A 15,580-nucleotide genomic window follows, 5' to 3' on the forward strand; every position below is an offset into this window, starting at 1 on the left:
TTCAGACAACCACTGCCATCTAGTGGTTTCCTGGATTTTTTTCTGCCCAGAACTTTTACAATTATATAACTAGCCTAGTCAACATAATTATCTTGTTTTATAGTGTGGAAATTAATAGAAACGTTCATTTGGACATCATGTTCATAAAAAAAAAAGGCTAGACATCATCCCTTCCTTGTGAGTCACAAACGTAGAACATAACAATGCCATAGACTAATTAATGCATTTTATTCTCAGTCATCACAATTATGCACCTTACGTATCTGGAGTTGTGTCATCTAATACTTGAGTGGTTCTGTGTCAATGATTTTAGTTTGACCTTTTCCTACTTTCACAACGGTGATGTTGATTTAATAGTAACATGAACCTTAACAAGAGAGAAAGAAAGGCAACCCAGGATTCCGTTTGCCACATATGCTCCAGAAACAAATATTGAATTAAGTTAGGCAAGGAATAACAAATTAATCATAGTAAAATTCATGCCTGAACTTCCATACATTCTCAGCACATTTCCTTATATTAAATCTTCCAAAGCATGCATTCAACAGTGATCTTATACTTGTGTGAAGTCCATTTCTTGCACACACACATATAATAATATAACACAGAATCAGGTTTACAGTGTGGATTGGAATCAATGTTCATACACAAACACTTTCACTGAAAGTACACAGATCATCAATCAATAAAAAAAAAACTGATCAGATTTTAACATCCATCTCTCAAATCCAAGCAACAAATAATTCCCCACAAAAGACTAATGGACATGGGAAGAGCAACAATCAAAACTTTAGGCATTTTCATGATTTGGACACATAGAAGGAGAGATCTAGATAGTGAATATGACCTGTGATGAAGCATTCTCAGGTATGATGCTGCCAATAACTAATGCCACCACTACATGAGTTTTGTCATTTTACTTTATAGCAGATAAATTTCTCCAGTGAACAATGGCAAGTCTAAAAAGCCACACGCTATTCCAGTTTTTCCTCAATGTAAGTCATTTGAAGATGTGTAGACTTCAACTCCCAGATTTCCCTAGCTAACATGGGGAACTGAATTCTAGGAGTTGAAGTCCAAACCTCTTCAAGTGGCCAAGGTTGACAAACACTGCTCTATCCTATGCCCAGCACACTAATTTATTTTATATGGAATCAGATGGTGCATTTGGTGGAATCTAAAATAATCTTGAGGACAACAATATAAAACAATCCCTAATACCAATTCAGATCTCCTTCATATGCATTGCTATCTACTGTAAAAATAATCTAGAATGATGCTAAGGGTAACTGACTTAAGCTTAATGAGAGCAGACCAACATTCGGCTTCACTTTCAATTACTTTTGAATGAAAGCAGACCAGCATTCAACTGTTCTTTCCACTTTATTTTGGATTACCTCAAATCCCTGACATTTATGGGATCAAGATTGCACTGAAGTAATCTGGCAACCCTGCAATAAGACAATAGGATATGGTAGAGTCTAGAACTTCCCAGGTTCTCATTTCAAATTCTTACTGTTGACAATTTTTCATAGTAATTGCTTTTTGTTAAAGGATCATTTTAAAATTCATAAAATCTGCAATCTTCCTCTTTTTCTTCAATAAACTGTTTATTGTTTACTGGACTAATAAGCTTGTGTAAGGCAGTTGTGGGCATGAAACATTTTATTTCTTGCAAGTTCAATAGAACTTGAACATTGAGTCCCAACATTAATGGACATTTTCATGGCAAAAACCATATATAATTTCATTTTACTTATATTTACATGTGATTAACATTAATTATATTTATAATGAATGACTGTTTCCTAGCCATATATTTGGCAATTGTCCCTTTTTAACACGTAAAAAACTACAATTTGAGAGCAACTTTGGCATATATCTGGGGTGCAATATCCCAATTCTTCCATACAGCTTAACTTCAGGTTTTACATCACTAGATAAATTGTTTAGAATCACCGTGCACATATAGAGTTTATGAAGAATATAATTAAAATCCCTAAGTGTGTAATTCTGGTAGAAGAGAGTGTACATGTTCAAACATTTTTTTTTAAAAAAATACACAATATTAATACTATATTTTGGCCTCAAGAAACAGACACAAAAGGCACTAAGTAAAGTGTATTGATCTACTGATATGCTCTTTAATACATATCAGTGTTTTCAACAATTTCGAGAAAGGAAACTCTGGCCTAAGTTACTACAGATTCCTATCAATGTTCAACAGAATTGGCTGTCCTGCCAGTTCCGAATATCCTTATTTGATCTTATTATGGGATGGTCAATAAATGTCCCAGAGAAAATAAGGAAGATCAACACTTTTCTTTGTGATTATATTCAGTACTTTCCCACCGATATTTGCACATATATGCAAACCTTTTCCATTTTACCTGTCATTTTCAGAACAACTCAGATCTATAATATTATAATATTATCTGTCCTCCTGATCTCTTCTAAACATCACAGATTCAACCAAGTTGTCGCTACCCTAGTAAAACAGGATAATGCGATTTTTAAAAACATTTCTGATTTGATAACCTGCTGTGCCTGTGTCTGGCAGAGAATATATAGTTGGCAATAGGCTTTCTGATTCATTGCTTTAATTACTCACATACTTCTGTATTCAGATGCAATGTGCTACTACATTAAATAGCCAGATATATCTATATTTAGGCAATGATCATCTTTAGTAAAGCAAAATAATCCTCTTTATTTGTGTTGTATACTGAAAGAAAGTCCTCGCAGTTACGAATGACAGCTCGGTAGCAGCCAGGCGCGTCTTAGCCAATCAGACGCGCCTGTCAGTTGCCGAGCTGCCTATAAAAGGCAGGCTCTTCCAACTGTCAACTGATTCTTCAACTGAACAGCCAAACATAGCAGTCTACCTGGAACTGCTTCGCTGCTGCTTCTCCTAAGTTACAATAATTTGAACAACAAAAGATGGGGAAAGATCTTCCAGGGCTCAAACAGCGAAAGGTTAGCTAGACCTATCTAGAGCTACTTGATAATTCTTTGAATGAAAAATGAAAAAGTCTTTTATGTCTTTCAAATAGTCAACGAATATTTATAAAGATTTGTAAAAACAAATGAAAATACATGATGGTCCTAAGGTGGAGGCGCATCCACAGTGTGTCCTTCCATGCATACCTGTGTTCAATATCAATTTAATTTAGTGCTCAGATTTGAGGACAGACGTTTTCTCACCCAATCTCATCAATAAGGTTGCTTTACTTATAGTTAAGTAATAGTTATATAAGTTTATTTATAGTTAAGTTCAAAGAAATGTTCTGAGCATCTCCTAGTAGGGTGGTTGCATTTTCCATATGGATGTTGGCCCAGGAAGGAAAGCTGCCTAGCTGAAAGATGCTCATAGCCCAAGTATTGATGGCCAAGCTCAGAAGACAGATTCCCATCAAATTCATCAGTAGGCCAGTTCTCGCCTGCAAGGAAAGAAAGCAAAGAGAGTAAATATTTTTGATTTAGAATGCAGGCTGTGGCTCATTACAGACTTATAAAACTGAGCAGGCTTTAGAAGTCATCAATCCCAACCCACTGCCCAATTTAAGACATTTAGAGCTCCATGATCTACAATTCATGGCTGTTCAACCTTGATCTGGGAAGAGATTCAATGGCATACCAGGTATTTATTTCTATAGTTGGAATTTTTTTGCCATTAGGATGTTTCTCCTAATGTTCAGTTGAAATACATCATTTTAAATTTAGAATTAATTCAAAATAGTCTGTGCTATTTGTTTTCATGAATAGATTCCCATATTTCCTACATCTCATCTTCCCAAAAATCATCTGTGCAAGGATAGGTTTTCAGATCAAGGAAGCCAAGAATATTTCAGTGCAGGAACTTCATGGTGAGTTAAACTCCAGTGTATTCAATGAGTTAATGTGGAAAATGTGCACTTTAGGCAATGATGGGAGAGAGAAGGTGTCTTTTACTGAACATTTGATAATGAGCTGCTAAAGGATAAAAGTTCAAATAATTACTATACTCCTATTTTCTATTTTAAAACAAGAGAGTGATAAATTAATACCCTCAGGTCCTACAAACCTGATCATTAATAAAATGGGGCAATTTTGAGTGAGGAAACTGCAGTTACATGCAGTTAGATATTTGCCAATGCTAGGGATAACTTTCCCAGGACTGGCTGTTTAGACTTCACTTGCTAATATCTTTGCTCTTACTGGGATATAGCCATACTATAGCAATAGCACTTAGACTTATATGCCGCTTCACAGTGCTTTACAGCCCTCTCTAAGCGATTTACAGAGTCAGTATATTACCCTAACAATCTGGGTCCTCGTTTTATCAATTTCAGAAGGATGGAAGGCTGAGGCAATCTTGAGCCTGGTGAGATTCGAACTGCCAAATTGCAGGCAGCCGGCAGCTAGCAGCCAGCAGAAGTAGCCTGCAGTACTGCACTCTACCCACTGTGCCACCACGGCTCATATCTTAGCATTTCCTAAAGGAGGGTTTTCCAGATAAAGGAAGCCTGATACTAATATTACCAAGAAAAGGCATTTCAATAAATTATTCCATCCTTTCCTTTTCAACCCCCCAAAAAAGCAGGGGGAATGTGGTGAATAAACAGAAGAGAACTAACAAATAAAACATAACATTGGATAAAAAATATGAAGTAGCCTGCAGCAGTGCATTTTACCCACTGCGCCACCAGAGCTCATATTGCTGGCTATGTTCCTAATGAAGTACGTATAAAGCAAGGTTGTTATTGTTATGGTTGGTCGCACAGTCATCCAGATGTTCAAACTGGGTCGGGCATTTTTGTCTACCTATGGAGCCCTTTCCAAGGACCTGGGATAGGCAGATCTGGATGCTTGATGGTGTTACAGATTTTGTTGCAGGGTGGAAGCTGTTCTGAGTAAAGTTGCCTTTTGCAATTGACTGGTGGCGAGTTTGTATTATTACTATTACTATTAGCGTACGGTGTTGTTACTTTAACCAGCAGACCATAATGATATTGCAGAATAATAGTTTGGATACAAATTTACTAGCCGTGTTGTAGGACACACTCATGTGCTTCCCAAGTGTGGCACAGGAGGGTGAGCTGGCTTTGCACCAGAAAGAAAGATGAGCAGCTCTTCCTTACAGTGTCATTCCCCCACTTCCCTGGGGCCACCTACTAAATTGGTACCCCAATCAGGAAGGTTCAGAGCCAACAGGAATCTGAGTGCTCCACATAGCACCAGATCATCTCCCCACCGAAGTGGTACCTATTTATCTATGCTCATAAAACATGCTTTCGAACTGTTAGGTGGATAGAAGACATTGAGGTGAGTGATGAGAGTTCACCTCGCCAGACAGTGCTAGGATTTGGACCAGTAGAGCAGAGACCATCTCCAGCATCATTAAGACACTGAACCCCCACACCTCTATAAAGCAAGGTGTGTAGTGGCTACAAAAGATATGGAGATGACCCAAGTTCTTCCCTGAGAGTTCCAGCTGGTGCCTACTGTAATATACTTACAACATTTTGCTGAATATGGATAGCATTGGACAAAAAGGAAATCTCTGCAGAATCATAGAACACAGGAACATCTTGCAATTTGGGCAGAAGTAAGCAATAGGTTTTGGGCTTAGGTTTTATTTTCTTACTATTAATGGCCTCCCATGGTCATGGAAATAATAATGACAGGATGTGCTGCCTAAATTGTGAGTTGCTTCATAGATCATGAGTTGGTTTTGGAGTGTTTTGGAATTCCTTTTTTTCACTTCCTTCCCAAAATTGTTGCCTCATTTTCAATCATGCCAATGAATTACTCTAACCTCAGACCAACTATGGGGAAATTTGTAAGAATTGGTCCACATGTAGATATTTGGGTAAGAATATTCATTACTTTATATTCTTTAAACCAGTCCAAAAGAGACATAATATTTTTATCCAGATGTGCATATTTATTCAGAATCCTTTGGTGAACACATGGTCTTTGAAAGGTCCAAAGACTCCATGTCAACTTATGACAGGCTGGTAGCTAAATTGGGAAGCTGGCAGTGAGAAAGAAAGAGAATTGTTTAATTGTTTTTCCCTATCTATATTCCACTGCGATGAAGTTATGAAGTCTCCCATTAGGTAAAATATGCAGCTACCAGGCAGAGTCACATGCCATGTCATATCATATCATACTGTATGTGCTTCCTTTGTGGTGTAAATCAAAGCTATGCATGTGAAGGAAAAGATTGGGGAAATGGCAGAAAAGTTCATTATTGCTTGCTCATTGCTAATTCGCTTCTTCCTTAAATGTGTATTATAATGTAAACAAAAGAAAACAAATGAATTCTAGTGCCAGGTAAATAGATTTATCAATTCGATGGGAAAATTGCTTTACAATTTTTTTGTTTTTTGGCAAATGAGCGAACAATCAATCTGAAATTCTCATGGAAGAAGTGTGGCAATTGGTTTTAATACAAAACATCTGTTTTACAAAACAAGCTTTGCCAGTCATTATGGAAGTACTTAAAACTCAGAGAACAGTATTTCAGAATTCATTCTTATAATTCAAAAATGGTTAGAATTGGAAATATTTCCAACACCCTTATAGTGTATGATGAATGTCTTATCTTTCATTGGAAAATCATTTCTCCAGATGTCTGTAGCCTCCCTAGCATCCCATGTTTCAGGCAAATTTCAAATGAAAAATCTGGAAACGTATTTGTTTTTTCCCCATCCATTGTGGTATTATCTACCTTGAGAAAGTGGGGGAGGGTAGGATTTTTTTTCTTTTCAAGAACAACAAAACCATCCACCCAATTTTTCTGCTCACAAATTTGGTGGAAAACCAAACTCCTATCTCTATATAGCTCTAATTTAAACATATCCCCCATCACCTTTGGACTAGCTTGAAATCTCTATTTGGCACAACTACCTGTACCTGTTTTCAACTGTTTTTTTTTTATTTCTTACTGTAAACTAATTCTGAGCTTCATATGATAAACCCTCTATAAGTGAAATGGTAACTATGGTGATATGTGGTACTGCAAATTAACTGAGTCTATGGAACCAAAATATCCACCTTCCGCTGTTGTTGGTAATTTTGCTATAGTAATAATTACCTTATAAAGCAACTTACCATGTCTTTGACCATCAAATGCCCAGAAGCAAAAGCAATGGAATTTGGGGGTGTAGAGACTGGAAGCATGAAGGCAAAAGAGCATCCTACAGTTCCCGGTATCATTAAGTAGAGTGGATTCACTTTCAAACGAATGGCCTTTGAAAAGCAGAAATTTTAAAAAATGAGACTTTAAATGATAATATATTAGTACATATCTCTGAGGAAGGACTAAAGCAGGGGTGGGTTCCCGCTAGTTCTAACCTCTTCTATAGAAGAGGTTCCACAAATCGACAGTGCCATTTAGAACCGGTTCCAGTCCCTCCCCCGGCCCGTCTGCACATCATCAAGATGAAGAGAGAAAGGAGGAATTCTGGGAGTTGAAGTCCACAAGTCGTAAAGCTGTCAAGTTTGAACACCTCTGGGGGTTCTTTTTCTAAAGGATTAGGGGTGCAAGGGTCTTGTAACTTGACAGCTTTAAGACTTGTGTGCTTCAAATGCCAGAGTTTCTGAGTCAACATTTTGGTTGCTAAGAAAGAGTGTTGTTAAGTGAGTTTCACCACATTTTACAAGTTGGCCAAGCCCACCCAGTCACATGGCTGGCAAGCCACTCCCACCCGGTCACATGGCTGGCAAGCCACTTCCACAAAGCAGGCCACACCTACACAAGAGGTTCTAAAAATTTTTGAAACCCACCACTAGATTAAAGATATATCTCTCCACTTCTATTATGTGAGCTGCATTGGTTGCCAGTTTGCTTCCGGATCCAATACCAGATATTATTATCTATATGGCCCTTTGTGGCATGGATCCAGATTACCTGAGGAATCAACTCACCCCAATGGAATTGGCTCACCTCACTTGCAGCAGTAATAAGGACATGGTGTGGACCCCATTGGCCAAGAAATTTTGGCTGGGGACGGAGGTCCAGGAGAAGACCTTTCTCTGCCACAGCACCAACCCTTTGGAACATCATATTTACCCAACATGACATCTGCTCCTTTTGACCTTCCATAAAGGCCAGAAAATCTGGCTCTGTCAACTGGCCTGAGGTCATCCTGTAAGTGGGTTCTGAATTAGAAGATCCCATTTCCATTCTATTGTATATCCTCTATCACAGTGATGGCTAACCTTTTTGTTGTCACATGCCAAAAGTATGCGAGCACCCATAATGCAATGCACGTGCGCACCCCCCGTGCACCCCGCATCCCATGCATGCATGCCTGACCTGCCCTATGTGTACCCCGCTCCCCGCTCCCCGCAGATGAACACGTAACACCCCCTGCACTCCACCCCCCCATGCATGTGCGCAACCCTCCCACATGCACTCCCCCCACAGACATGTGTACACAACCCCATGCATGTGCACATGATCCCTGTGCGCATCTCCCACATGTGCCCCGCCCTCCATGCATGCACGGCAGGGATACAAAAACCAGCTGGCTGTCAAGAGGCGTGTGCACATGTCCAGGGGAGCTGAGCTAGATCAACAGCTCACATGCCCAGAGAGACGGCTCTGCATGCCACCTGTGGCACATGTACCATAGGTTCACCATCACAGCCCTCATCTTGGCTATTTTTTTTTGTTAATTTGAATGTATTTATTATCTTATTTTTTAATCTTTTATAATATCATTTTAAGCCACTCAGATTTTTAGGAGCAAGATAAACTTAACAAATAAATAATATATAGCATTTGTACATGCTTTCACTAGATGATCCCATAGGAACCCACTTGACGGAATAAGTCAAGGAAAGCATCATGTTCATGGGATCACTAAATAAGACCCTGTTATTAATATTGCATCAAGAAAAAAATGAACTCCATTCCTCTTCAAATTCAATGGAGTCCCAATGTGAGATCTACACAAATTCAAAGTTTTGTTCCAAGTCCTATGGAAAGGCTTCTACCAATGTGTGCTTATCAAAAAAGGGTTGCAAGGATATACCACAACCCGGAAGAAAAAATGAAAGTAAGGAAGGCCATGGCGGCGCAGTGGTTAGAATGCAGTACTGCAGGCTACGTTTGCTGACTGTCGGCTGTCTGCAATTTGGCAGTTCAAATCTCACCAGGCTCAAGGTTGACTCAGCCTTCCATCCTTCCGAGATGGGTAAAATGAGGACCCAGATTGTTGGGGGCAATATGTTGACTCTGTAAACTGCTTAGAGAGGCTATAAAGCTCTGTAAAGTAGTATATAAGTCTAAGTGCTATTGCTATTGCTGGCTACTGCCAGGGCCAAGCTCTCCTCATTGATAAGAGAAAAGAGAGCTTATGCTGCAAGCAGTTCAAAAGATACATAAGAGTATTTTACCAGTTCTGCCAAGACAGGCAAGAAGATGATGATTGTAGCTGTGTTACTGGCAAATTCTGTGAACATTGCTATGACTGCTGTGATGAGAATTACAGCCACAGGAGGAGGGAGATTCTCCAGAGGGTCAAGACGACCACCAATCCAGACAGACAAACCTGATTCCTGTAGCAAGGAAAGAAATTTCCCAAAGTTATTTAAGAGAATCAATAATATCATAAAACATATAAAGAATGGTTGCAGGAACTGGGTGTGTCTAGTTTAATGAAAAGAAGGACTAGGGGAGACATGATAGCAGTGTTCTAATATCTCAGGGGTTGCCACAAAGAAGAGGGAGTCAAACTATTCTCCAAGGCACCTGAGGGTAGAACAAGAAGTAATGGGTGGAAATTAATCAAGGAGAGAAGCAACTTAGAACTGAGGAAATTTTCTGACAGTTAGAACAATTAATCAGTGGAACAGCTTGCCTCCAGAAGTTGTGAATGCCTCAATACTGGAAGTCTTTAAGAAGATGTTGGAAAGCCATTTGTCTGAAATGGTATAGGGTTTCCTGCCTAGGCAGGGGGTTGGACTAGAAGACCTCCAAGGTGCCTTCCAACTCTGCTATTGTATTGTATTGTATTGTGTTGTGTTGTGTTGTATTGTATTGTATTGTATAGTATATTTAAACCCCTAAAAATCTGCTTCCTTTCTTATCATGCAATGACAATGTTTGGGGAAGACCATTTAGAATAGAATAGAGTAGAGTCCAATAGAATAGAATAGAATAGAATAGAACAGACCAGAACAGAATTCTTTATTGGCCAAGTGTGATTGGATACACAAGGAATTTGTCTTTGATGCATATGCTCTCAGTGTTCATAAAGAAAAAATTAAATATATTCATCAAGAATCATAAGATATAACAAACACTTAGTCATAGGATACTAATAAACAATAGTAATACAGTTTTAGTAAATGATTTGATAGTGTTGTTGTTTAGCAGAATGATGGCATTCGGAGGGAAACTGACAATTTAACTGACAACAGACATGCATCCCTGGAGGACTCCATCCAGAGAGATGAATGAAGGTGGCCACTTTACCCTTCATATTTACTGCCTCACAAGGAGATATTGTGCGGCAAAATATCACTTTATGCTATTAGAATAATAAAGACACCCAAGCTTGCTTGGGACCAGCTAATTAATTGCAAAAGATGTAGCACATTTGTGCTTTCAAACAATAAACCTGTTTTGAATTATTACCAATGTCTGTGATTATTTTCAATTGAGCAGTCACTACAGTACTTTCTCCCCTTCAGAAAAATTCACGTAATGAATTTTCTATCATCTATTTATATTGCATTTCAGCCAAATGTGACTCCTAGCAATTATATGAACAAGTCCCTGTCTAGTTGTTTGCCCCGGACGTCTGTATAGGGCTAAGAAAAAGTGAGTGGCCAAAGTCACCCAGCTGGTTTCTGGACCTAAGAAAGGACTAGAAGTCAAATTTCCCCACTTCTAGCCAAGCATCTTAACCACTAAACCAAATTGGTTTTTAGTTCAATTATAACACCACACTATAGCAGGATTTTTTGAATTGTGGCTAGTTAAACAAACTATATTAAGCTGCCCAGATCACTTGGTTGAGTTGGGCAGCTATAGAAATTGAACAAGCAAGCAAATAAAGTCATCAGTTTCATACATACAACTAAATCCATAAATGAGAGGGATAAACAGATCACACTAAGCCAACATTGACCAAATTGAATTGAATTTAGTGTAATGTGTGAACCAGGCCACTGTATGTATACGTAGCATAATATAATCATGTAAAGTCATATATCACAACAGTGCCTATAGAAAATCAGACACACAGACAAATGTTTCATAGGCTGCACTTTAACAGACGTACCTCACATCCTTTTGCCATTGCAAACCCTCCTCCAAGCAACAAGATTATATTCCAAGGCACACTTTCTTGGGCTTTGCTCCAAGTTAGCAAGGGTTCATTCTCAACATTTGATGCTAGATGAAAAGGTTTGTAATGAAGAAGGACAGAAATTAGCAATACAGTCTATAACTGCCTTCCCAATTTAGAACCTCCAGATGTCTTGGGATTATCCAGATGTGTTGAGAGTACAAGTCCTGGAATCTTTAACCACTCAGCCCAGGGATAAAAGTGGTTAGGAGGGATGGAAGTTACAGTCCCAAGGTACCACATTTATTTATTTTTTTGCATCGAGGTACCTTAAATCTGCTAACTTAAACAATGGATACAAAATCCAGGACTGAAATTTCAAGGATCTTCATACCAGTTGTATCCACATCATTGTAGCCACAGTCAGTGATCGAGATTCCCACAAGCAAAGACAATGGTGAGGCCAGCAGAAAGTGAGACGTTGCTCCCACTGCTACTGCTTTTTTGTCTACCCATGATCATTCTGTTTCTCTGTTTAGGTAAAGAAATATCTCTGAAAGGATGACCCAGCAGGTCATGGATACTTTAGTGTAGCCTTAAACTGGTATCCTTTCTGCATTTTTGCACAGTATGGTTATTATAAATTGGTTTTCTTTCGTATATGTCTAGAGGATCAGATATATCATATATAAGAAATAATCAAACAGAATCATCAATCTGTGTAGGAATTCTGGAAACTCAATGTAGCAGAGAGAATTATGTTGGGAAAGGCTGCCCTAAATCAGCACCCCCAATCATTTGGGGACTAGGGATCGGTTCCATGGAGAGAGGTTTTTCCGTGGGCCATATCGGGTGTGGTTTTGCATGCTGCCTGCATCATGCGGATGGGGCTTTGCTTGTTTGAGCAGTCCAGTTTCTGTCATGCTGTGGCCCAGTGCCGGTCCACAGACCTCAGATTGGGGACTCCTGCTGTAAATAATAGCTTAAATATGATGTGAATGAGCCTAGATAGAGCTGAGCTGACAGTCTGTTGCTCTTCTCCGAATCCAAGGCAACCATGATACATTCAGATGTTTTTGGGTCTTTTGCCAAGCCTCAAACTGGGTCTTTTCAAATAAACTAGTTAATATTAACTAAGATTTCCTAGTTCAGGCAACATGATAAACAGTGTCAAAGCAAATATAAGAGCAAATCCTCTGGAATGCTCATGGCTATGCCAGAGGGGGAGGGGAAGAGTCATAGGAGCTGAGTTCATGATGCTAACCTCTGAATTACTATCCTATTATACAGTAAGGGGCATCTCCTGTGTCATGAACTATCTTCCATTAAAGAAACCCAGTTATGATATTTTATGCATGAGATATAGTATGCAAATCAAAATTTCACAGACAAATGAACCAGGAATTGATTTGATACAGAGTTCTTCAGCATAATATAAATGCTAATGTTAACACCAGCATTTCAGATTCACAAAAACACTGAAAAGTAGTACATGGATTGGGCTTAAAAAGCCCCAGAGGTGAACGAAAATAGAAGCATATTCTATTTCATTCCTTAAACCACCATACTGTTGCATTCCAAATATGATGGGCTATGATTTCCATAACCAGCATCCATTCAATCAGCTTATTCAGTCATTGGCTGTTTTGCTAGAAACAAGGAACAATAATGCAAGGAGGATACCAGATAGTAAACCTGAGTTATATATCACTATGTTATATATGAGCATTTTTTTACTGAAACAACTTCAGCTTAAACAAAACATGGATCAGAAAATCTACCCTATTCCAATTTCTGGTCAAACAAAGCATGAATACATGCATGAATAGATAAATACACTTCCAGTAAATGTGATTTGTCACTTGCTGCAAAGAAAAAATGGAGAAATCCAACTAATTGAATCTGTAATCTTATCCTTTTAGTCAAATACTGTATATTTTAGGATGTAGTGTGCAGATATACTTTAATTTCAATATTTATCTGGTGACCTTTGTCTATACAAATATCAGAATAGAAATATTGAATATGTATGACCAACATTTTTACATTTGTCTTTGAAATCACCTTTTTGGCTTTACTTTTATCATTTGCTTATTACTTATCTGCTATTTGAGGTTTTGAATTTGATGTTTTCTTTGCTTCAAATAAAAAAGTATTTAAAAATCCAATGCATAGTCAGCGGGCATTTAAAAAAATATTTCGCACTTTGGATCTAGAGGGTTAATTTTCTACTCACAGTTCAAACATAACACTTAGCGCAACAAATAATCCAAACCTTATCAGTAAAGGTTTATAAATGGATTTTTCCAAGGCAAGGCACCCTGTTAACTAAGAAAATTTGTATTACTAGACTAAGCACATTTATTTGTCCAATTTATATCCATCTCACAAAACAATTGAAATAGCTGTTTTGTGTCATTACTACAATTCTCCCTTATCCTGAGGACAAAGTTAGCCAAGTCACATGATTTTCTGCAACACTGTCTTTATATGAATTATCCAAATGTCTGTAAATTAATCAATGTCTATATACTTCACCAGAACAGGTGCTATTGGAAGGAAAGGCAAACAATTATATTTGGGGAACTAGAACGAGGATCTCCAAAAGTCTTTGCTTCCATTGTCCTCCACAGTTTGTGTTGAAAAGAGCAGAGAACTTGGTGTTTCGTGGTGTACAGGGAAATTGGCACCTGACAGAACACACTATCAATGAACCCACTGTCATTGATAGTCGTCCCCACCCCACCTTTCTGGATCATCATTGTTCTTCCCTCTTCAAGATTCTTTAGGGCAAGCTTGAATATGCAATATATTGGCCTATCAATAAAGGAAAATATGTTCAGCTCAGGTTTGAAATGAGGGATCATTGGTGCTTTCTGAGCTTGCTTCTTTTCTTGCAGAGGCTTCATTACCCTCACTAGGTAACAACCACAGTGCTAATAAGGAGTGCAGTTTGCTGTCAGTTGATATTCTGATGGCTTGCCTGTCTGTGTGGGGAGGAGGGGCAGTCTTAGGGATTCTTTGGTTGGGCTATTTACTAATGGCTCTTTGGCAATTTCTTGCAGTATTGCTATAATGCCAAAGAGCAAGCACAGAGAGTACCAAGGATTCTTCAATACATCTGCCTACATCTCTTTAAGTCAAATGAGGGGGGCCCTCTCCCTCCCCCCTGGATTACATTGTAGAAGGCAACCATGTGATCCTGGGGAAAAGTACAGTTATTTTTAAAGTGCTGAAAGGTGCTAGCTGAAAGACTCTGTGTACTCCAAGGCACCCTTTTCCTTTCTAGTGAGTCCAAAGTGAGTCACAGTCCTAATATCAATTAAGTATTTTCCCATGTCCCTCTTTACCTAACTGAATGTTTTTAATACTGTATATGATTGGGAACCTTTTCAGCACCGAGTGCCCAAACCAGAACGTGCATGCGTGTGTGCACCGCATGTTTGCACACCAGACTGCTGGAAATGTTTGCACACCAGACTGCTGGAAACACCAGACTGCACATCAGCGCGCAAATGTACCCTGGCCAGCTTTGGGTTTCTGGTGATCCGGCATGCACAAAGAGCAGCTGGCTGGCGCACATGCATATACCGGAAACCCAAAGACCAGGTGCGTGTGCCCATAGAGAAGGCTCTGCGTGTCACCTCTGGCATGTGTGCCATAGGTTCACCATCACGGATGGTGGATAAAGAGGAAAACCTATCAGTCAACCTTTTCTATAGGGCTGTGGAAGCCAGTGTTACAATACACTGTAGAGCAGTGGTTCTCAACCTTTCCAATGCCGCGACCCTTTAATACAGTTCCTCATGCTGTGGTGACCCCCCAACCATAAAATTGGTGTCTCAGTTCCTAAGACCATCAAAAATATGTGTTTTCCGATGGTCTTAGGCAACCCCTGTGAAAGGGTCGTTCTATCCCCCTCAAAGGGGTCCCGACCCACAGGTTGAGAACAACTGCTCTAGAGAGAATTTAAAAAATATGAGAACTGAGAACAAACTTCGGTAAACCAGCAATTTACCTTTTAGATCAAACCACCATTTAAGAGATGGCTTTTTCGCTGGGAAGAAGAACAGTATTGTCACTATTGTGATTCCAGTAACTGCGTCTGAGACAAACCTAACAGAAATGGAAAGAGGATTCTACATAAGCGAACCAGATTTTATCGAAGAATAAGTTTTTACGTCAGGCTTCATGAACATTTACAGTTTATAATTATTTTTTAAAAACCCTGCAAATTACTGCCCTAAATTAGAAAATTAATTGGAAATTACAAATTTACAAATTCGAGAAAG

At 38.9% G+C, this 15,580-nt stretch overlaps 1 protein-coding gene across 1 annotated transcript in view; it reads right to left on the bottom strand.

Annotated features, from left to right (window-relative positions):
• Positions 1 to 442: 442 nt before the first annotated feature.
• SLC13A3 (solute carrier family 13 member 3) overlaps positions 443 to 15,580 on the bottom strand; it is a 53,121-nt gene continuing 37,983 nt past the window's right edge. The window contains exons 9-13 of the mRNA XM_087720418.1: positions 15,307 to 15,404; positions 11,283 to 11,395; positions 9,391 to 9,552; positions 7,099 to 7,236; positions 443 to 3,440 (exon numbers count right to left, since the gene is read on the bottom strand). Coding sequence (XP_087576544.1) covers positions 3,249 to 3,440; positions 7,099 to 7,236; positions 9,391 to 9,552; positions 11,283 to 11,395; positions 15,307 to 15,404 — 703 coding nt within the window. The 3' untranslated portion in view covers positions 443 to 3,248. The remainder of the gene's footprint in view (positions 3,441 to 7,098; positions 7,237 to 9,390; positions 9,553 to 11,282; positions 11,396 to 15,306; positions 15,405 to 15,580) is intronic.

Source organism: Thamnophis sirtalis, unplaced genomic scaffold (assembly GCF_051295495.1).
Source record: "Thamnophis sirtalis isolate CommonGarterSnake01/CBP01778 unplaced genomic scaffold, rThaSir2_p1.2 scaffold_7, whole genome shotgun sequence".
Lineage (NCBI taxonomy): Eukaryota > Metazoa > Chordata > Lepidosauria > Squamata > Natricidae > Thamnophis > Thamnophis sirtalis.